The sequence below is a fragment of the Acomys minous genome, assembly GCF_964271855.1.
Source record: "Acomys minous genome assembly, chromosome: 8".
Taxonomy (NCBI): Eukaryota; Metazoa; Chordata; class Mammalia; order Rodentia; family Muridae; genus Acomys; species Acomys minous.
The window spans coordinates 38,243,361-38,265,139 of record NC_140489.1 but is presented as its reverse complement, the minus strand read 5'-3'; the positions used below and the strand labels follow the sequence as shown (position 1 = coordinate 38,265,139).

Here is a 21,779-nt window from a genome sequence, read left to right as displayed (position 1 = left end):
GTGGGAGTAAGACATATATTTAATCTTTGACACATGTGATTTTCTTTATAAAAATATGATGATGAGCTAAGGATGAGAAAGGGGCAGGTTTGGCCATTGGTTATTGACAGCTGAACCTGGATAGTGGGCATATAAGGAGTTAATATGCTATTTACTCTCCGACATATGTTTAAAAGTTTCCACAATAATAGCTGAGGCAGAGGCAGGCAGATTGTGAGCGTGGGACCAGTCTAAGCTACACAGCAAAAAAATAAGTAAGTAAATAGAAACTAGGGCTGGGAGATTAGCCTAGTTGGTGAAGTCCAAGCCTTGCAAGCATGTGGTGACATGCTTGTAATTCCAGGCAGGGTGCCTGAGACAAGTGGGTCCCTGGGGCTCTCTGACCAGGTACCCTAGCTTTCATGGCACATCTCGAACCAAAGAGAAATACTGTCATTCTCTGTGTCCCACCTGTAAAATTGATTTTCATTCTCCTGGCTCAGTTGTGGTCTGGGAGGCTAACTGTCTCCTTCTGCTAACCTAGGCCTAGTCCTGGAAGCTTCTAGCCTCCATAATCTAACCTAGGCCTAGAATGTTTTCAACCTCTGAGACTTACTGCTTATAAAGCTCACCCTTAGTTGTCCTTTCTGAGCTCTGGCCTGGCTGCTTCAACTCAGCTGCTCTGGCTCAAACTCTTCTCCTAGCTGGCTTACTTGATCTGGTGTCTCTCTCAGCCCGGAATTGCTCTGCTTGGCCTCAAACTAACTCAGCAATCTGCTTTCATCTTCTGGCTCCTTCTCATTTTCTGGCTCATTCTGTCTTCACCTGAGTTGTCTCTCTGCAACCCTTCTATTACTCTCCTGATAAAACTGCCTCCTCTCAAGTAGTTTCTCTTGGGGCTGGAGAGATGGCTCAGTGGTTAAAATCACTGACTGCTGTTCCAAAGGGCCTGAGTTCAATTCTCAGCAACCACATGGCAGCTCACAACTGTCTGTAACTCCAAGATCTGACATCTTCACACAGACATACATGCACGTAAAACACCAATGAACATTAAAAAAAAAAAAAAGTAAGTTTTTTTCTCTCTCTCATGAGAGTTGAGCATATCCTAGTCTGTTAAATCTTCTCTGATTCATCACCTTTTCTGCCACTCAATTAGACATCACTTTCAAACATGGGTGCTTCCTTCTACAAGCTAACTTTACCTTCATTTGGGATTAAAGGCATGTACAGCCACACCTGGACCTAAGCTTTTCTTTACCTGATGCTTGCTCTATACCAGGCTGTCCTTGAACTCAGATCTGTTTGCCTCTGTCTCCTGGATTAAAGGCGTGCTTGTATTCCATCCAGATCACATAGACCTAGAAGATCTTTGAATATGATCTCTTGACAGAACAGCCATGTTCTGAATTAACATTCCTTTACATCCAAGTCCTTCAAAATTGGACAGCACCTGAAGTTGTGCTCTGGCTTCCACATATACACACACGCATGCTCCTTCACTGCCCCTTCACACATACAAACACACATACAACATACCCAGAAACCAAAAATTGGACAGGGGATATAGCAGCGATAGAGCACCTGCCTTAGCAAGAGGCCCAGGTTCCATCCCCAGCACTGATAAAATAATAAAATAAAAGGGAATTGGTACTATTTCCAGCTTGAAGATAAGAGCGGAGTACAGATTAAAACCAACAGAAGTTGGGGTCCAAAAAGAGAAGAAAACAGTGTTGACATGAGAGAACAAAAACAGAAAAAAACCATAATTATTAGTATTAAAGATGGTATAAAAATAAAATCAAACTTAGCAGGTGCCAAAATCAATGTGAACAGGTCAAATTCTCTCTCTCTCTCTCTCTCTCTGTCTTACTTAAGTATTTATTCAGATTTTATCTCATTTGTTCAAATTCTCTTTTAAAACAGAAATCTTATAGAGACAAAAAACAAAAGCTATTTTAGGGCATGTACTTAAAAATTTTAATTTATTGCTCTTATTTTATATGCGTAGATACATATCTACATGTATGTCTGTGAACCATGTACATGCCTGGTGCCCATGGTGGCCAGAGGGCAATGTCAAATTCCCTGGAACTACAAACAGTTATAACTGGGTGCTGAGGACAGAACCCACGTCCTCTGGAAGAGCAGCCTGTGCTAACACAGCTGTCTCTCCAACTCTGGAAAATATGCTTTTTACAAAAAAGCATATACTATAGTACCCAACCCAAGCAGTAACTACTCATTTGAAAAACAGATGCCTTCATACCTGAAGTGACTGCCACTAAGGCTCTCAAGACCTTCTGTTAAGGCACAGTACAGGCTCGTCTGGGCTCCCTCTTGAGGGGTCTTGATGAAGTAGTAGAAAAGCTGCCACACCAGCCTCAGGAAAAAGGAGTTCCGAGTCAATTCAGAATGGACTGTTCCAGGGTGGACAGAATACGTCGTCACTCCAGAGCCTGGTGGAGGCAGGTGCCATGTCAAGAAGAGAGACAAGATTTGGTTTTACCAACTAGACAGAGAGGGCAAAGCTTGTGAAGGCACACAGGACCCCCACAGACGGACTCCGTGCTCCTGGTGGCATCACATGCACTCCTCAGTGTGACGCATTTGAGCTGCACAGTTCACTCTAGGGTTGGGAGCGGCTTTTTGCTGCTCTAGGGTGGCAGAGCCACGCCCTAACCTCTCTGCAGCTCTCCAGGTTGTGGGCCAACCCCATCCCTCCCTCTTAGGCTTCTTTTCTGCTGCCTTCCATGGCCCCAGGCCTCTTCCAACGTCCTTAAACCTTAAGGTACTTTGGCTCATTTCTGGATGTCCTCATACATCACTTTCTACCCAAACACCAAACCTTAGAATCCTCACGGCTCCCTGTGCTCCCATCTGACAAGTTTTGGTGCTCACACTTTTTGTTGTTGTTTGTTGTTTTTGTTTTTCAAGTTAGGGTTTCTCTGTGTGGCCTTGGCTGTCCTGGAACTTGCTCTGCAGACTAGGCCTCAGACTTAGAAATCAGCACACCTCTATGTCCCGAGTGCTGGGTTAAAGGTATGTGCCACCACTATTCGGCTGGAACAATTTTAGGAATGACTTGTTTCTGTTTTATTTATGTGTATAAGTGTGTGTGTGTGTGTGTGTGTGTGTGTGTGTGTGTGTGTGTGTGTGCATGCAGAGGCCAGAAGATCCCCTTGGAGGTGGAGTTAGAGGCAAGGACTGATTCAGAACCTGTGGAAGAGCAGCAAGTCCTCTTAACTGCTATGTGATCACATAAACCTACACCCCGATCTTCTTCTTCTTCTTCTTCTTCTTCTTCTTCTTCTTCTTCTTCTTCTTCTTCTTCTTCTTCTTCTTCTTCTTCTTCTTCTTCTTCTTCTTTCTCTCTCTCTCTCTCTCTCTCTCTCTCTCTCTCTCTCTCTCTCTCTCTCTCTCTCTCTCACACACACACACACACACACAGAGCAAATGTGCAGGAAAATGAGTGGCAGCTGCTGACAGTGGTCATTTGAAGAACTGGGGGATAATGGAGGCTTTTTGTCCTTAGCTCTGTCTGTGTACTTCTAATCTATTAGAACTTCTTAAAGTGACTGTGATTCACCTATAACTAGAGTGACTTTGCATGTGTTGGTTGTGCAAACCCTTGTTAACAGTTCTCTCCCCAACTAGATGTAAACCAAATAAAGGAAGTGCCCGAACCTGTCTTGTCCTATATTTCATCCTAAAGCTCAAACTAGGCCATGGGGTGCATGTCTGCAGAAGAATGACCAATCCTCTCGCGCAGCAAGGTTCCTCTGTATACCACTGTTTTCCCACAGCTGCCGGGGCTCCCTCACCAGTGGACACTCTGCTTGTGCCCAGCTCTCACACTGGAAGCATCTCCCTACCTCTGCACCATTTCACTCCCTAGCCAGCCCTTTGGTAGGTCTTACTATCATTTCTCCTTGCCCATCCTGAGCCAATGAAGGATGCCCTCATGCCAGCACAGAGTGGGCACTGGGCCTGGGTTGACTGCCAGCTTCCTTCCTCTTATCTTGCAGTTTTGCAGCTGTCCATGTAGCTTGATTACCTAGTTCCAACAGTGACGCTGAAGCTCCCAAGTGTTTGAACTTCAGTTCTGTCTTGCTCAACTCTGAAGCATCGCCCGCCCACCCCTTTCTCAATATTAGAAACCCACAGAGGCCATGCTAACAGCCTCTGTTTACTTGTGACTAGAAATTCTGTTTCTCAGGCATATCTTCCCTTTTATTTCTTGCCTTAAAAAAATAACTAGTTATGAGTGGGTTGCCTGCATGCATGTATGCACACCATGTGTGTGTGTCTGGTACCCAAGGAGGTCAGCAGAAGGTACAGGATCTCCTAGAAGTAGAATTGCAGATGGACGAGCCACCACATGGATGCTGAGAACTGACCCTGGGTCCTTTACAAGAGCAATAAGTGCTCTAAACTGCTGAGCCATCTCTCCAGTCCCTTAATTGTCCCTTTGCTATTAGAGAGATGCCTCCTCCCCCTGTCCACCAATCCCAGCGCATGTTTCATACTGATGACCATTATTAAGAACCGTCTCCCTTGTCACTAGGAGTGAAAACCCTGCCTTGCTTTGGAGGACTTAATGGGTTCTAACAAGCTGTGGAAAAGTTCTCACTGTCCCTAGGAGGAACTAAATCTTGGAAATCACAGACACTTGCTACAGGCCACACAGCAGGAAGCAGTGAGGTGAAGTCTTCAGATTCAAAGTCAGGATTGCCCTGTCCCCAGCCAGCCACCTCCAACTGTTCAGTGGAGGCTACTTACTCACACCACAGCCAGTCATACTCATGGAAGCAGGTCCAGTCCAGGTGAAAAGTGTTACCACTCTGTGGCTTCTCACTATTTCCTGCTGACTCCTGTGTCTCAGACTGCCCACTCCCGTTACTCACCTTTCAGCCTCCTGGCCAGCTCCTGAGTGAAGAGAATGTTGGCGAGTTTGCTGTGGCAGTAAGCCAGACCTCCATTGTAGAACTTCTCACCCTGCAGGTTATGGAAGTGGATCTTTCCCGCACAGTGTGCTAAAGAGGACACATTAACCACCCTTGATGGGGCCGATTCCTTCAGCTTCTCCAGCAGCAAATGGGTCAAGAGGAAGTGACCTGTTGAGAGAAAGCAGGACTGACAGGGCTGTTGGGCACCCATGTCAGGATGAGACGCACAGTGGCAAGCAGAGCTCAGATACGGGAGGGAGGTAGCTGCTGTGGCAGCTGTGACAGGTGAGGTGGCACTCTATAAACTAGAAAACTGTCCAGCAGGGATTCAAGGACCCAGAAACAGCCAAAGCCATGAGACACCCTTATCCGAGGCGTGTCTGTGCTAAGGCTACGAGTCCTGTTTCGTTTCGGCAGAGGCTACCATGACTCTTGGAGAACAGATACTGTACACACGTGTAACCTCAGCACTCAGGAGGCTAAGGCAAGAAGATTACATTGGGAGGTAGTTGGGGCTGCACAGCAAGACCTTGTCCCCAAAACAAATGAACTTGGCCTCTTCCTGACGCTGACCATAAAGATCACTCCTGAGAAAAGCAACTCAGGCCTCAGTGTAATCAAGCTGTTCAAACAGATCCCTAACACAAACCAAACCTGAATGACAGATTTTATAAGAGAGGGGTTAGAGAGATGGCTCCACAGTTACGAGTGCATCTGTTCTTCCAGAGGACCCAAGTTTGGGTCCTAGTACCCATATGTGGAAGCCCACAGCTGCCCATAACTCTAGCCCCATAAATTCTGATGCTTTCATCAGCTTCTGCAGATGTACATATACATATAGTGCACACCTGCACAGACACACATGTAAATACACACACACACACACACACACACACATACACACGCACACAAACACACATACACACACATACCTGCCTCAGGATCAGCCCCTCAGCTTTCAGGCAGTTCTCAACTATTTATTCTACATGCATGGTTGACTACAGCCCTGAGCCCCAGAGATGCCACAGAGAAAGTTCGAGCTGACTCCTGCATTTTCTGAGAGGTTTAGGTTCCCTTTTGCTTTGGAATGGAGACAGACTTCTCACCCAAGTGGTTGACCCCGAAGTGCATCTCAAAGCCATCTGCAGTCTTGGAGTACGGTACCATCATCACTCCTGCGTTGTTGACTAGAATATGGAGGCACTCTTCCTCTGCGGGAAGAGAAAACGGCCATGGTGCTCACATCTCAGAAACCCTCCTCGCAAGCCAGGCCCCGGCCTCCGAGGAGGAGAAATGAAAGCAGGGAAGTAAGACTTTACTCTTTGCCCCTAACCCCTCCAGGGACTTCGTATTGTTTTTTGTTTTGTTTTGTTTTTTAATTGCAAGACTTGGGCTGATCTCACATAGTTTTAGAGGGCAAAATTCCATTGTCCACCACAGAATAACATATCCAGGCTCTCCAAGAGCTCCTTGCTCATTGGTTTGAGGGGAAGGGTTCCATTAGCCTCTCCCAATAGGATGAGAAGGATGTTTCAAGAGTATCCATAGTTCTCGGATTCAGGCCCTAAGAGAAACCTGCCACCTCTCTCTTGTGGTTCATTTCCTTGTGTGACTTGTAATTTACGACTGTAAACTCCTAAGGGTGGCAGTTGTTTTCCTTAAGGAGGTCTAGATCCCCGGGTGATGGGGGTGTGAGCCCTCAGCTGCTCCTGCTGCCATGCCTTTGTTCTTCTATCGTGGACTCTTAACCTTCCAGAACTGTATTGTCACAGCAAGAGAAAAGCAACCAATATACCAAGAGGTGGTGATAAGCTGCTTTAGTGTGTCACTGAGGTGGTGGCTAGGGCCTCTGCTTTTCTTCTCAGTATTTATACCATGGATCAGATGGCTCTCTATGCATCTCAACCCTCTATATAGCTCCAGCTCTCAAGGGACTGAGGCCTCATCACCTTCCTATCCTACCACGGATATTTATGACAGACCCTACCAAGCCCATATTAAGTTCTGATGCTCCTGCTACAGTGTTGACTTTAGCTCTTGCTCACTGTGGTGATTTTTGGGCTCTGTGATGCTTTGAATGAGAATGGCTCCCATAGGCTCCCATATTTGAATGCCAGATCCCGAGTTGGTGGAACTCTTTGGGAAGGATTAGGGGGTGTGGCCTTCTTGGAGAGGGTATGCTTTGAGATTTAAAAAGCCCACACCATTCCCAATTAGCTTTTTCTGCCTTGTGGTGACAGACCAAGATGTGACCTCTTAGCTGCTGCTCCAGCACTATGCCTGTCTACCTGTTGCCATGCTCCTCGCCATGATCATCATAGGCTCTAGTCTTCTGGAACTGTGAACCCCAAATTAAACACTTTCTTTTATACATTCCCTTGGTCATGGTGTCTCGCCAAAGCGATAGAAAGTAACTAAAACAGGCTCTCTGTTTTGTTTCTGCATCCTAAAGTCGTCCCTTTGACATAAGTCATGACCCAGTGATCAGAATATCGTCTTTGTCTCCACTTACCAGCTAAGAAGTCCTGGGCAAAGGCTCGAATAGACTTAGTATCAGCTAGGTCCAGTTTCCGTACCAGGACCTGATTGTTCCCTGTGGTGGCTTGGATCTCGCTAGCCACCTGTTCCCCCTTTTGCACATCCCGGCAAGCTAAATACACGCGGGCTCCTGTCAACCAGATGAGAGCAAAAATGGTCAGTTCTGTTTGCAACTGGTTTGAGAGAATGAACACAGATGCCGAATGCCCCTGATGTTTTACAACACAGGGATCTTTGTCCCTTACATCACAATGGTGGTATCTGAAGCAAATTAGCGAAGGAAAAAAATGGCACTTGCTGGGTTTTAAGTTTTGTGTCAGGTGCCCATAATGTGTAGAGCATCATACTAATTGAGACTATGCCAGGCGATTAATGAGATACTTGGAGTGCTCTTACAGTCCAAATCTGGGAAGACACATTGGGCACTGTAGGGAGCAAAATATCAGCATGGGCGTGTTGGGAGCAGGCGTACTTGCCTCTTCGGGCCAGGTCTTTAGCTGTCTCCATCCCAATGCCTGTGTTAGCACCGGTTACTATGGCTACCTTCCCAGGAAGCTGGACATTAGAGGTACACACCCCACTGGACAGCATTTTCCTAGAGACATAAGAAAACATATTAGTTTTACATTATCCACTCCTGCTGAGAGCTCCTGAGACTCTATCCACCTTCCAATCAATCGGCTGAGTTTGCTTTTATTTCTCTCAGTGTTTTTCTTTTATAAGATTAAGTTGGAAAATGACAAGGCCAGCAAGATGCCTTAGCAGTTAAGCACACATGCCTCTAAGCCTGTCAACTTCAGTATAACTCTGGGACCTACATGATAGAAACAGAGAATCGATTCTTGAAAGCTGTCCTCTGGCCTCCACATATATGCCATGGTACACACGTATGCACCCACACCAGCATACCCTAAATGACATATGCACAATAAATAAATATTAAAAAGTAAAAAATAGCCAGGTGGTGATAGTGCACGTGTTTAATCCCAGCACTCAGGAGGCAGAGGCAGGTGGATCAGTGTGAGTTCTAGGCGAGCCTGGTCTACATGGTGAATTCCTGGACAGCCAGGGTGATGTAGAGAGATGCTATCTCAAAGAACTGAAACAATCAAAAAAAGTAACAGCTACTTCCCAAGTACAAGTTCTAGATGAGTGCTCACTTGGTCAGGCACCTGACTTCAGGCTGAGCTTCGCATCAGGCATTTTTGGCTTAGGAAGTCATAAGACTCAACCAAGCAGAAGAAAATTGGTCATTGCATGCCAATACATGACAATTAGCATTTTATAATCTTAAGAATGGCTAATCCAATTCAAAGAGTAGAAATCATAAGCTTATGAATCTAGGTCAAAAGTAAGAAAAAGATAGCACACTCACACATTTTTAAAAAATACATTGGGGGCGGAGAGGATAGAGAGATGGCTCGGTGGTTAAGGGCACTATCTGCTCTTCCAGAGGTCCTGAGTTCAATTCCCAGCGACCACATAGCGCCTCCCAAATATCTTTATTCTGGGATTTGATGCCATCTTCTGGCATGCAGGTGTACATGCAGATGGAGCACTCATATACATTAAATAGAAAATGTTAAATATATTTAAGAATGTAGCTCAGAGTAAAAGTATGTACATAACATGTGCAAAGGCCTGTGTTTGGTTACCACGGCCACACAATATTAATACAACAACAACAACAACAGCAGAACAGGGTTACACAGGCCGAGTGAGGTTCCGCGCTGTGTCTGTCTAACTGGAGTCCTCGTGCCTCCGCTGCATGTTGGACAACAGCCTTTCCAAACGAATGAGGCACAAACATGACCCCCTCCCTCTCCCCCAGTTTCCCTCTTCTCTTCTCAACAGTCTCGGGACTAAAAGGATCTGTTGACTTAAAGAACATTTCAACCTAGTCCACTGAACTTGTTAACTGCAAGAAGCCACTGCTTTAGGCAAACTAACATGGGGTGCACAGCTGAACCTCTCTTCTCAGGGATCAAGGGCCCTTGCTCTGCCTCTCACAGCCCTTCAGGCTGAGCTTCAACCCTGACGAATCCTGGGGACCAGTAATTGCCTCTTTCTCGGTAATCAGCAAAACCAAAAGAGACAGACAACCCTGAAAGCCCAGCTCTGGCCCCATTCTCACACGCTAGCTCACCGGGGTTCTCTTCTCAGACACATTTTGCTGGACACAGTTCTGGTTCAGATTTTGATCTGATTCTATGTGGATGTGAAGATCTTATGGTAGAAAGAAATATGTTTTCGTCGGAGGACAAGGCCCATGTGTGCCAACATGTGGGCGCCAGGGAGTATTCAGAAAGGAAAACAAAACAAAACAAATGGATGAAGGCCACCAGAACAAATGGAAGAAGGCCACCAGAGAGAGAAGGAAAGTTAAAAAAGAGTGGGAAGCCAGTCTTGATAAACCACTTAATATGTTAAGAAATGACCAGAGGGTCTGGCACAGCCTCAGGTCCAATAGGAACTCTGGCCATATGCCCAGAAAGAAGGAGGCTTTTTTTGTTGTTTGTTTATTTTGTTTTGTTTTGTTTTTTACTGGTCCACGGCCACTCCTGGTGATTTACTCTGAGCCAATCAGTGGGCTGCCCCTTGTGTAGCCAGCCACTGAATCTCTCAGGTTTGTGGCCAGCTTTGGGCTGATCTGACACACCTGATCCAGAGACTAGTTCGCCTTTCTTCACCCAGTCCTTCCTCTCCTGGACCTTAGGAATCTAATTCAGGCAAACACACCCACCCTTGCTCCAAAGGCAAAAGAAAGCACTCTCCCCCCCCGTTCAATTCTCTCTAACACCTGGACAGATAAGTGACTGCGAACAACAGCCCAAGACGGTATGCAGTGGGGCCACACATAACACTGGCACCGGGTTCAGACAGCAAAAAGTGCAGTCGTTCTGTATTTCAAGGGCTGGAAGCAAATAACTAGACAAAGGCTGGTCCAAAGGGTGGGGGTGGAGGAAATAGCATCCCATGCTATGCTCTGAGGCCCGCCTTGCTCTGGGCCTTTCCGGGGCCAGAAGCAGGTGGTGCTAGAGGAAATAAGGCAGGCCAGAGAGAGCAAAGCAGGTTGCTGGGGACCGCAGCCCTTCCACGACTACCTAGGGTCTGGCGTCTCGCCATGCCCACCCGGAGCTCGCCTGAAGTCTACCAAACTGCAGATTTTGGCTAACTGAAGGACTCCTCTTGGAGTTTTCCTAGTCTTCCTTTAGGAGAATGGGGGCGATGGAGAAGAGATTCAGTGGGACGACCTGGCAAGAAAAGGCAATACGTTCTCACAGACCTGATTTTTGGCGTGGCGAAGTACACGATGAAGGGAAGAGAGAGCAATAGCAGGATCCCAACCATCTTAACACCACCGTAGCGCAGTCAAGGTTGAGGGTCCAAAGCTGGTCGCTGACTATGGCTTTCTTTTTTCTAGACACACCCAGGTTCAATTGCAACCGCCCAGGAGCAAAGCCCTATGGGAAGTGTAGTCCAGGATTGGGCGACCGCGACACATTCACTCAGGGTGATGCTTCTGAGTACCATGTGAAGTTGAAAAACGCAGCCCTGAAGCAGCAGTCTCAAATGGTCCAGGGCCCAGCCATGTGGGATCGCTGAACCAGCCCATCTGCCTTGAAAACCACCCCAGCTGGCTATCTCCTAGGGCCAAAGTCCAGTGCTTGGTTCAATTCCCCCTAATCATTATTAGGAAATTACCACATTTGTCTGAGAAATAGCATCTGGAAAGTATCCTGAGCCCATTTCACAGGACAGGAGCCGTTAGTCTGACAGTTGGTGAGGTGGAAGACGTCCTTCCTCAGAAGGCTACCTTTGTCTACTTTGAGCTAGGATAGGATCCATCACAGTTTCCCAAGAACTTGATGGTTATTTGATAATAAAATAAATAAGTTTTTTTGAGTGATTGTATCACATATTGCTCCTCAAAAGTAACAATGAATCTCAGATTGGCACAGTTGGCTTTCTCAGCTTATGAAAGTACTTAATCCTGTCTTGAACTAAGGCCAGGAACATTTCTCTTACAATAGATAAACTCCCTGTTTAAGTTCTTCTTTCATTTGAGGCGTACTTTGTGGGGATAAACATGGATTATCATGTTTAACAAGTCATTATCTTCCTGTGGTTTCCCACTTACACTAATAGTTTCTGGTTCTTTTGAATAATTTCCATTTAATTGGATTCCACCTGTTCAATGGTCAATTTAGAGGTTCATGTTGTATAGCAACTGGGGAGGAGACTCCTTTACACAATAATCTTTTTTTTTTCTTTTGAGACAGGGTTTTTCTGTGTAGCCTTGGCTGTCCTGTACTCCCTTTGTAGACCAGGCTTACCTCAAACTCACAGCGATCCACCTGCCTCTGCTTCTGGAGCACTGGCGTGTGCCACCATGTCCTGGCTGCTGCTGCTGCTTCTTCTTCTTCTTCTTCTTCTTCTTCTTCTTCTTCTTCTTCTTCTTCTTCTTCTTCTTCTTCTTCTTCTTCTTCTTCCTTATTTATTTATACGGTATTCTGCTCACATGTGTGCCTGCACACCCGGAGAGGGCACCAGATCTCATTGTAGATGGTTATGAGCAACCATGTCGTTGCTGGAAATAGATCTCAAGACCTCTGCAAGAACAACCAGTGCTCTTAACCTCTAAGCCATATCTCCAGCCCTACAATACATATTCTTACATTGGCATTAGATTATCTAGTAATCACCAGCTTTTGTCACTGTCTTGACACTGTGATGTCTAGTATTTGGAAAGCAGCTCACAGCCTTTTGTGTGTTCTACTTCTTACACATTTTACAAATGTTTGCTGGTATTCCTTTGGTGAATTGGACTGTGCTGAGGCATAGAGGGAGCCAGACAGACATAAGCTCTTCCCCTCAATCTTATAGGATGTCAGGGAAAGCCTTTCAAGTGGATTACCATATTTTTTTTTGGACAAGAAGACACTCCCAGTTGTTAGAGCTGGGAGTTGTTAGAGTAAAACAAGAAAAAAAAATTCTGATCCAAATTAGTACTAATATAATAAAATATTATATTAAAATATAAAAAATATGGTAATATTAAACAGTGTTAACTCAACAAGAGGAAAGACTTAGAGACTCAAGCACTTTTCTAGTTTTCTGGAAAATCCCAAAACTCATCATTGCTGTGATGAGAATTCAGGAAGCTCAGTTGCTGACAATCATTTGTATCACTTTCTTCCCTATCTTCATATCTGATATTATCTTCAGTTCCATCTAAGGCCTTGCTAATGCCACATGTTTTTTGAATGATCAAACAATGATTTCCTCCTTCACTGACTGCCATGATGTTTTAATGCATTCACACATTTGAGTGATAGTGGGCCTCTTCATCCTGTTGGAGTCAGATCATGGTTCCCAGCAGCCATCCATTTGTTCCACTCTTCTCTCATAAAGACTGCAAATGGTTTGTTGATTGGAACATCAAGAGGTTGCAACTGGCTGATAAGACCCCCAGGAATTACAGCTAGATGAGTCTTCACCTCTTTAAATCTGTTTTTGTTGTTGTTCTGCTAATATGTGCTCTGAACTGGTTAAGCACTAATGAAGAAGATTTTGTCAGAAGCCCTCCAGGATGTTTGGGCCACACTTTTTCCATTCCATCTGTCTTCTCACATATGCAGAATGAACAATTCTGTCTTCTCCCATATGCCCAGTAATAATTTCTGCAGAGCAATATGGCCCCACGGGAGTCAAGGATGGACACATGGTGGCTAGCGCTTCCTTATTGCTACACGTTACTGCACTCCTCCCTGCCCTGCTCCTTGCAGCAAGCTGACTGGCACCTGCTTACCTGGCAGGCTGAGCTTGGCATTCAGCTCAGATCGCCATGATAGGGGTTGGGTGGAGTGGAGACCAAACTCTGTGTGAGAAGGTATTTTGGAGCTACCCGCAAGCCCCTTTTTGTTATCCAGGACACATTGAAGCCTGCACACGTTCCTTGACTGGCAAACTGAAGACATCAGTAAGTGACCTCTTTGTTGATGCCTGACGGACAGCAATTGGACCATAAGGTGCACCCTAATTCCCCCCAACTTTTGGGGCAAGGGGGGGGGGAGTGTGTCTTATGATGCAAAAAATGCAGCACTTCAAACAGATCACTGGAAGGTTGTGGAGAAGAGAAAACGCTTTGGCAGTTGACAACAGGCAGGGCTCTTCTGCTCTAGAGATGAGTAAGGGCTACTTTGAGAAAACCACATTTGAGCAGAGACCTCAGGGGAGGTGAGATTAAAGTACATCAACACAGAAGTGCACAGAGGAAAGAAAGACTTCCCCCTACCACCAAAGGGATCAGGGCATGGTAAAAGGGCCAGGGAAAGAGCTCCCTGACCCTGACTTGTTCCCCAGCCCAAGCCCAGGGTTAAGAAAAAGACTCCCACTGAGTGTTGAGAGCTCAGTGGGATGTTCTGTGGGAGTCTGGAAGATAAGAGAACAGAGGCGAAGATGGAAGGCCAGATTGTGAAGTTTTAAAAGGAAGTTTAAAGGCTCTACCAGGGCTGTTTGCTGTCTTGAATCAATGGTCTATCATCCTGGTCAGTTGGGGCTGAAGACTCAGCTGTGATTAAGGAGAGACCAGCGCCATTAAAGTAAAACCTTAGATTGCATTGCTGGCACAATTGATGCTGGTTAGCTGGAGCTGAGAAATTAGCCATGAGCCAGGCATGGTGGCACACGCCTTTCAAACCCAGCACTCAGGAGGCAGAGGCAGGGGAATCTCTGTGAGTTCAAGGCCAGCCTGAACAGCCAAGGCTACACAGAGAAACCCTGACTTGAAAAACAAAATGAACAAAAAAAGAAAGAAAGAAAGAAAAAGAAAAGAAAAGGAGAGAGAGAGAGAGAGAGAGAGAGAGAGAGAAGGACCAGGGCACAGTCAGAATCTGAACAAAGCAAAACCAAGTTCTAACAGTGCTAGTAACTCAGTGTCCAGTATCTAGGATTCACTCTTCCAGGTGATCCAAGGGGCTTGGGTCACTTCTGCTCCTCCCTCTGCAGCACACACAGCTTGTCCTCTAGGCTCCAGCTGGCTCTGTGCTGCTGTTGCTGCTGTTCTTGGTGGTCATCCCATGGTACCTGCATCTCCAAAATGCTGGGGTTTCCCACGGCAGCTGGGCTGCACTTTCACCTATAGCCTCTCCTAGGCTCCCTTCATGGTGCCAAGCCTCAACTTCTCTGCATAGCCACTTCAATCCAGAGCCCTCCACTGCTACTGAGGCCATGCCTTCCCCAATGAATGGCCTCTCCTGGCCTCTCACAGCGCCAAGCCTCAGCTGTTCTCCATGACCTCTTCATGCCTTCGATACCAGCGCCATCCGAGTGACTCTTAACTACCAGAGTGAGGTACAACTGTGGCTGCCTCTGGAGCACAGCTTCTGTATGCTGTCTCTTAGGAAACACTTCCTAGAAGATTTCACCTTAACAATGCTGGTCTCTTCTTAATCATGGCTAATGTCTTTCTTTCTTTCCTTATTTATTAAAGAATTATTGGATTGAGCTAAAAATGATCATAACGCGTCAGTTAACCCAGAAGCAGAAAGACTAAAACAGTATATACTCACTTATATCTGAATACTAGCCCAAAGGGCATGTCCCACAAAAGCCTTCACTTACCAGGAAACTGAGACAGAGAGGAGGACATCCTATTGGGACTCTAGATGAGAGAAGCATGGGAGAATGCAAAGTAGAAGGATCCAGAGGGTCCTCGAAACCTACAAGTAGAACATTATGAAAGGCAGATTTGGGCCCAAGGGTCCCACTCAAACTAAGGCACCAGCCAAGGACAATACAGGTGGTAAACGTTAAACCCCTACCCAGATCTAGCCAATGGACAGAACATTCTCCACAGATGAGTGGAGAGTGGGGTATGACTTTCACAGGAACTCTGGTGCCTCATATTTGACCATGTCCCCTGGAGGGAGAGACCTGGTGGCACTCAGAGGAAGGATAGCAGGTTACCAAGAAGAGACTTGATACCCTATGAGCATATACAGGGGGAGAAAATCCCCCTCAGGAACAGTCATAGGGGAGGGGAATAAGGGGAAAATGGGAGGGAGGGAAGAATGGGAGGATACAAGGGATGGGATAACCATTGAGATGTAACAAGAATAAATTAATAAAAAAATTTTTTAAAGATTAATTTATTTATTTTATGTATATGAGTGTTCTATATGCAAGTACACCTCCATGACAAAAGAGGATATCAGATCACATTATAGATGGTTGTGAGCCACCATTTGGTTGCTAGGAATTGAATTCAGGACCTCTGGAAGAACAGCCAGGGCTTTTAACCTCTGAGACATCTCTCTAGCCCCTAAAGTTAGTCAGATTTTTTTTGTTTCAGATTTTGGTTTTTTCAAGACAGGGTTTCTCTGTGTACTCTTGGGTGTTCTGGCCTCACTTTGTAGACCAGGCTGGCCTTGAACTCACAGAGATCCACCTGCCTCTGCCTCCTGAGTGCTGGGGTTAAAGTCCAAGACTGTTGGACTGTTAAAGTTTATTAAATGTCTTATGTTGTAATGTTGATGTTAATGTGTTATCTTGGGATGAACAAGAAAGGAATGGTGAGGGCTGAACAGTGGTATGTTTGTATGTCCAGTTGACAAAAGGGCCAATAGTCCTGCCTAGCTTTATCTCACCTTGATACCAACTAGAGTCATCTGAAAGGAGAGAACCTCAATTACCTCTGTAAATCCAGCTGTAAGGCCTTTTCTTAATTAGTGATTAATGGGGCAGGGGAGTTCAGCCCATGGTGGGTGGTGCTCCCACCAGCTAAGGCTGGTGGTCCTAGGTTCTATAAGAAAGGCAGCTGAGCAAAGCCACGTGAGCAAGGCAGTAAGCCCTCCAGTGCTGCATCAGCTCCTGCCCCCAGGATCCTGTCCTGATCTCCTGCAATGATGAGCATTGTTGTGGCCTCCAGTTGCTTGTGTCATGCTGTTTCATCACAGCAGTACAAACTGTAACTAAGATAGATGTTCTACAGTGTGCCTGAGTCTGGATCAAAGGGTAATGTGAGCAGAGATCTATGCAAGTCTATGTGTGCTGTATTACTCACGACAGCTAAGATATGGAACTGCCTGGGTGTCCTGAACTCCTTTCCTAGACCAGGCTGGCTTCAAATTCACAGAGAGTCACCTGCCTCTGCCTCTCCGAGTGCTAGAATTAAAGGCATGAGCCACTGCACCTAGATAAGGTCACAACTCTTAATCCTTCCCAATAGTTCCACCAACTGGGCACTGACCAAGTATTCAAACATATGAGCCTCTCATTTGCAACCATCAAAGTGATACAAATGCATGATGGGATTTTACTCAACTATAAAGAAGAATGAAATTTTGTCATTTTTAAGAAAACGGATGGAACTGAAGATCATGTTAAGCCAAGTGAGTCAGATTCGGAGAGACAAATATCTTGTTTTCTCTCATATACATAATCTAGATTTAAATACACACACACACACACACACACACACATATGATATGAATATAAGGAAGACTATTAGAGGGAAGGAAACAGAAGGAAGAAAGAGGAACAAGACAGAATCCTCCATGAGGGTTGTAGAGGAATGTTAATTCCGAACATGCCTGTTCTGTCAGGAGCTCACATCCAAAGACTTTCTAGATCTATGTGATCTGGCTGACAAGAGATCACATCCAAAGAGCTTCTTCTAGGTCTGTGCCATCCAACTGGAATGCAAACATGCCTTTAATCCAGGAGACAGAGACAAACAGATCTGAGTTCAAGGCCAGCCTGATCTAAAGCAAGCATCAGGTAAAGAAAAGCTTAGGTCCAGGTCTGGTGGTACATGCCTTTAATCCCAAACAAAGGTAAAGTTAGTTTGTAGAAGGAAGCACCCATGGTTGAAAACGATGTCTAATTGAGTGGCAGAAAAGGTGACAAATCAAAAAAGATTTGACAGAATAGCATATGCCCAACTCTCATGAGAAGACAGAGGAAAGGGAAGCTACGGAAGGCGGCAGTTTTACAGAGAGGGGAGGCAGTTTTTATCAGGAAATTAACAGAGAGATGGGTAGGAGAGAGAGAGAGAGAGAATAAGTGAGCCAGGAGAATAAAAGTTACTTTTACAGAGGGTCACACACACACACACACACACACACACACACACACACAAGAAAGCATTGGGGAGAAGCAACCAGTGAGGTAAGAGGAGGGATAAGAGACGATAATAGAGGGGCACATATTATAAAGGATATGATAATATGTATATTAAAATGTAAAATAACCCATTATTTTGTTTGCTAATTTTAAAAAATTAATTTATTTATTATGTATACAGTGTTCTGTCTGCATGCCAGAAGAGGACACCAGATCTCATTATAGATGGTTGTGAGACAGCATGTGGTTGCTGAGAATCGAACTCAGGAACTTTAGAAGAGCAGACAGTGCTTTTATCCTCTGAGCCATCTCTCCAGGCCCTTGTTTGCTAGTTTTAAACATTCAGAAGGGTGGGTACAAGCAAGAATGGCAGTTAAGGCCAGAGGCATAGACAGCAGCCAGGAAAAGTGTGATAGGCCTGGAATGCAAGCCAGACTTACATTTTTATTCACATCAAGCAGTGAGGGGTTGAGGGAGAGCGAGGCACTGAGTTCATGTTCTACTTCATCCTCTAAAGAAATTACATTGCTCAAAAAATCCCATTTCTCCACTCATAGCTGTTTCGCACCCACCCATCAGCTACCTTTATCTGGATGTTCCTGTCCTCTAGTTTTGTAGCTCTGCTGAGTGCCACCATCCTTCTGTGTGCCTCAAGGGAGCATGACGGTTCTGTTAGGGGCTATCTCTGCCTTGTGTAGGTTGGAACCTGGCAAATCGCCCCTCTGCAGCTGTAACCCAACATCATGTTCATTAATCCGTGCTGGTAAAGTGGCCTTGAGAAAGAAATGAACAAACTTATCATCTAGGCAACAAGCTGGCTTCCAGATAGCATGGGTTTATAGGTTAATATCTTCCTCTTTCACATTTACTTATAGACATGGATTCGAGGAGAGAAAAATCTTTGCTTTACTGCTTAAGGTATATTTACTTTGGAAATGCAAGTTGAGCAAGAGTTCTCTAGGCCAGCTCTGTAAACCTTTGCTCCAGTTTTCTATAGTTGGGTAACAATCCACCCACGCTTAGGAATTAAACAACATTTGCCCTAAAATGGCCATGATCCGGTCATGATTAGGAGTTCAAGAGGGCTGTGCACAGTCATTCTTCTGCAGCCTAGGGACTTGATTATGGTAGCTTCCTGGGGTGCGATTGATGTTTGGATGGTCTGGGGAAATTCAAGAAGGTAGCCCTCAGATGTCTCAAGTTTTGGCAGGAATCACTAGACTGAGCTTCGCCAGGGCTGCTCTCTCCTCACAGTCTCAAGATCTCTCTATGGTCCTCCTCAGAATGCAGGTTGGTCATTTCCTCCTCCTCTTCCTCCTCTTCCTCTTATTTCTCCTACTATCCGTTTTCTTCTCATAATTTGGGGATTTTTTTGTGATTTACAAACTCCTTTGCATATGTTAATTATAAGCAAAAACTAAGGCAATAGGAAACTGATGATGTCCATACATAATGGAATATAATTTTAGCTATGCATGTAGGTCTTGTTTGTTGACTTTCTGATAAAATGTCATTGGTTTCCAGGAGTGACAGTCAAGAGACAGTGTAGGCTTTAAACTTTTTCAAACCTACTTTTTTCGGTGTTCTTTAAAGCTTATACCTCCCTTCCAACCCACCTATCCTAGATAGGGGAGAAAAGAGATTAATGGGAACAGGAGAAGTAGATATTTTTAGACGCAGTTTCTTGGAATGATTCCATATTTCATAGTCAGGATTTCAGCAGAGCCTTTAAACAGCAAACCAGAAATTCAGCAAAGGTGACTGCAACTGCAGCAGCCATAACCTGGAGCAGCAGCTGGAACCTCAAAGCGTTCGCTGGAATGGTTCTCTCTAGGAGCACCTCAAACAATAGGAAACAATTCCAAGACCAAAAACACTCAGCCTCTTGTTTTGGGCATGTATACATACATATACCTTCGCAGAGTCCATACTAGGATGTTTATCAGCTGTCAAAGACCATGCCCCTGAAAGAAGCAGTACCTCTTCCAGTGGACAAACATCACCTGTTCTCTCATAAGTCTGCACACCCTCACACAAGTCTGTTTAACATCCCACACTTGGGATTAAAAACAAAATCATGTTTACCTCCACCACCTAGCCCCCTTTCTATTAAAACTAAAGTACACACAATAAGAACAATTATGAGAATTACCCAGTAAAAGTTACATTTACAAGGTCCGGCCATTTGTATTTGACAATCTCGGCCAAAGTATTCTACTATTTATCCTATACTTGTGAGTCCTGTCCCAATGTCCAATGTTTCCTTAAATCACTTTCTTATCAAAGCTTACATTTATCAGTCTAAAAGTGCATCTTTATCTCTTAAATAACTAAAGCTTAACTGTAGTAATGCCATAGCTATCTAATCTTCAACCCCATCAGAACCTTAAGAAGGAAATATTATCTAATATGTAGGAAGTGCAGGCAAAGAAGTTCCAAAAGTGTAGACACAACAGGGACAGTTGACTGCCTGGACAGTCACCAGAATTTTTTCTGAACCATTAGGGCATCCAATCTTCAGTCCGCTGGCCCAGATTAACTGACAGGCTTTTCCGTGAAGCAGGAATTTTGAAGGACTAGCCCATCTAGTCTCTGCAAAGCTGGACAGTCAGTTTCCCAGTGTTATGCTTGTTCATAGTTTGGACAGTCAGTCTGCTATCGGCAGTAGAGATAAGAACAGTTTTTTAGTCCAGTGGCCATTTGGCCACGTTTGTTTCTTTGATGCTCATCATATTCATTGAAGTATATTGGAGCTACCAGGAGCAGATGTGTCTCTCTGTCAGAAAAGCCCTTTATTACTAAATGCCATATTCTATAGACCTCTAAAGTGTTTGAAGACCATCTACTTATTTATTATAGTATCTATCTATCTATCTATCTATCTATCTATCTATCTATCTATCTATTATTTGATTCATCTAGATTTATATATCTATCTCAGTATATATAAATAGATAAACACTGCTTGTTTCTAGCTATGTACTATCTGCTTAACCTTGAAAACATATACAAGAGACCAAATAAAGCTTATTTCTGTAATTAACTAAACTAGTATCTAACAAGACCACAAGTAAGATTTATAGGTGGCTAACTACTAACTTGCCTCTCCAACCATCCTGAACAGTTTGCAATAGTTAGCTTTCATAAGACAATAACTTTACATCCCATTTTCAAATAAGTTGCAAAAGTTGGACAAAATAATCTTAAATTTCTATCAATATATAATACCAATGTAAAATATTTGAGGCTAGTAGATTCAATAATCTACTGTTTATCCTATAATTCTATATGCCCTCGTTTGTTTTGTTTTGTTTTTGAGACAGGATTTCTCTGTGTAGCTTTGGCTATCCAGGACTCGCTTTGTAGAGACAGGCTGGCCTTGAACTCAGAAATCCTCCTCCCTCTGCCTCCCAAATGCTGGGATTAAAGGTGTGCGCCACTACACCCAGTTCTATATCTCCCCTTTTATCATTATTTATTTCTCCTTTTCCCTAACTCTAGATAGGATAAAAAGAAAGAAAAGTGAGGAGAAAAAAAGAAATCCCTAAATGTAACCTTTACTAATTTATAACCAACATCCCCAGACAACAACAAACATTGATAATCCACCAAAAACACCTGCCCCGCCTATTGGAAGTGAGGATGTTATGTTCTTAGAATTACTTTTTGTTGTCTGGGGGTAAGTAAAAACATCTTTTGGGCACCCTTAGAAATTGAGGATGTTAGCCAAGTGCTGGAAAAGGGAAAAGCTAGCTGTATTTGTGTGTGTGTGTGTGTGTGTGTGTGTGTGTGTGTGTGTGTGTGTGTGTGTGTCCAGTCTTTTTTGGGATTGATCATTTGGGCTAGCCCTTTTGAAGTTGATATTCATGCAAATTGTTAAGAACACGGTAGCTGAGGGAGTCTGTGAGGCTGATTCACCTGGGCTACTTGATTAAAAAAAAATATTATCTGGTCTTTTGCTCTGAAAATAAACGAACTTTTAAAAGTATTAGTATAGGGTATAGGTACATTTCTATATGTATACCTATATGGAATATGCAAGGTGCAAAATCGTCTATAGATACATTTCTGCCTTATTTTTGAGCAAGTGTAGGCATCAACTTTATACATCTGTTTGAGCTGTAATAGCCATGCCTTAGAAAGAATGGCATGTCATGAGGACCAGGTAGCCCATAAGATTCCCTT

General features: G+C 44.5%; 1 protein-coding gene across 5 annotated transcripts in view; it reads right to left on the bottom strand.

Annotated features, from left to right (window-relative positions):
- Positions 1-21,779, bottom strand: part of RDH11 (retinol dehydrogenase 11) — a 31,829-nt gene that overhangs the window by 4,254 nt on the left and 5,796 nt on the right. For 2 of the 5 annotated variants that reach the window (XM_084791608.1, XM_084791609.1), the window contains 5 exons: positions 7,943-8,061; positions 7,441-7,596; positions 6,035-6,139; positions 4,887-5,096; positions 2,249-2,438 (listed from right to left, as the gene is read on the bottom strand). In XM_084791608.1, coding sequence (XP_084647734.1) covers positions 2,249-2,438; positions 4,887-5,096; positions 6,035-6,139; positions 7,441-7,596; positions 7,943-8,057 — 776 coding nt within the window. In that variant the 5' untranslated portion in view covers positions 8,058-8,061. Of the gene's footprint in view, positions 1-2,248; positions 2,439-4,886; positions 5,097-6,034; positions 6,140-7,440; positions 7,597-7,942; positions 8,062-10,752; positions 11,117-11,171; positions 11,283-18,177; positions 18,368-21,779 lie in introns of those variants that run through there. The other 3 variants (XM_084791610.1, XM_084791607.1, XM_084791606.1) reach the window with 3 other exon arrangements.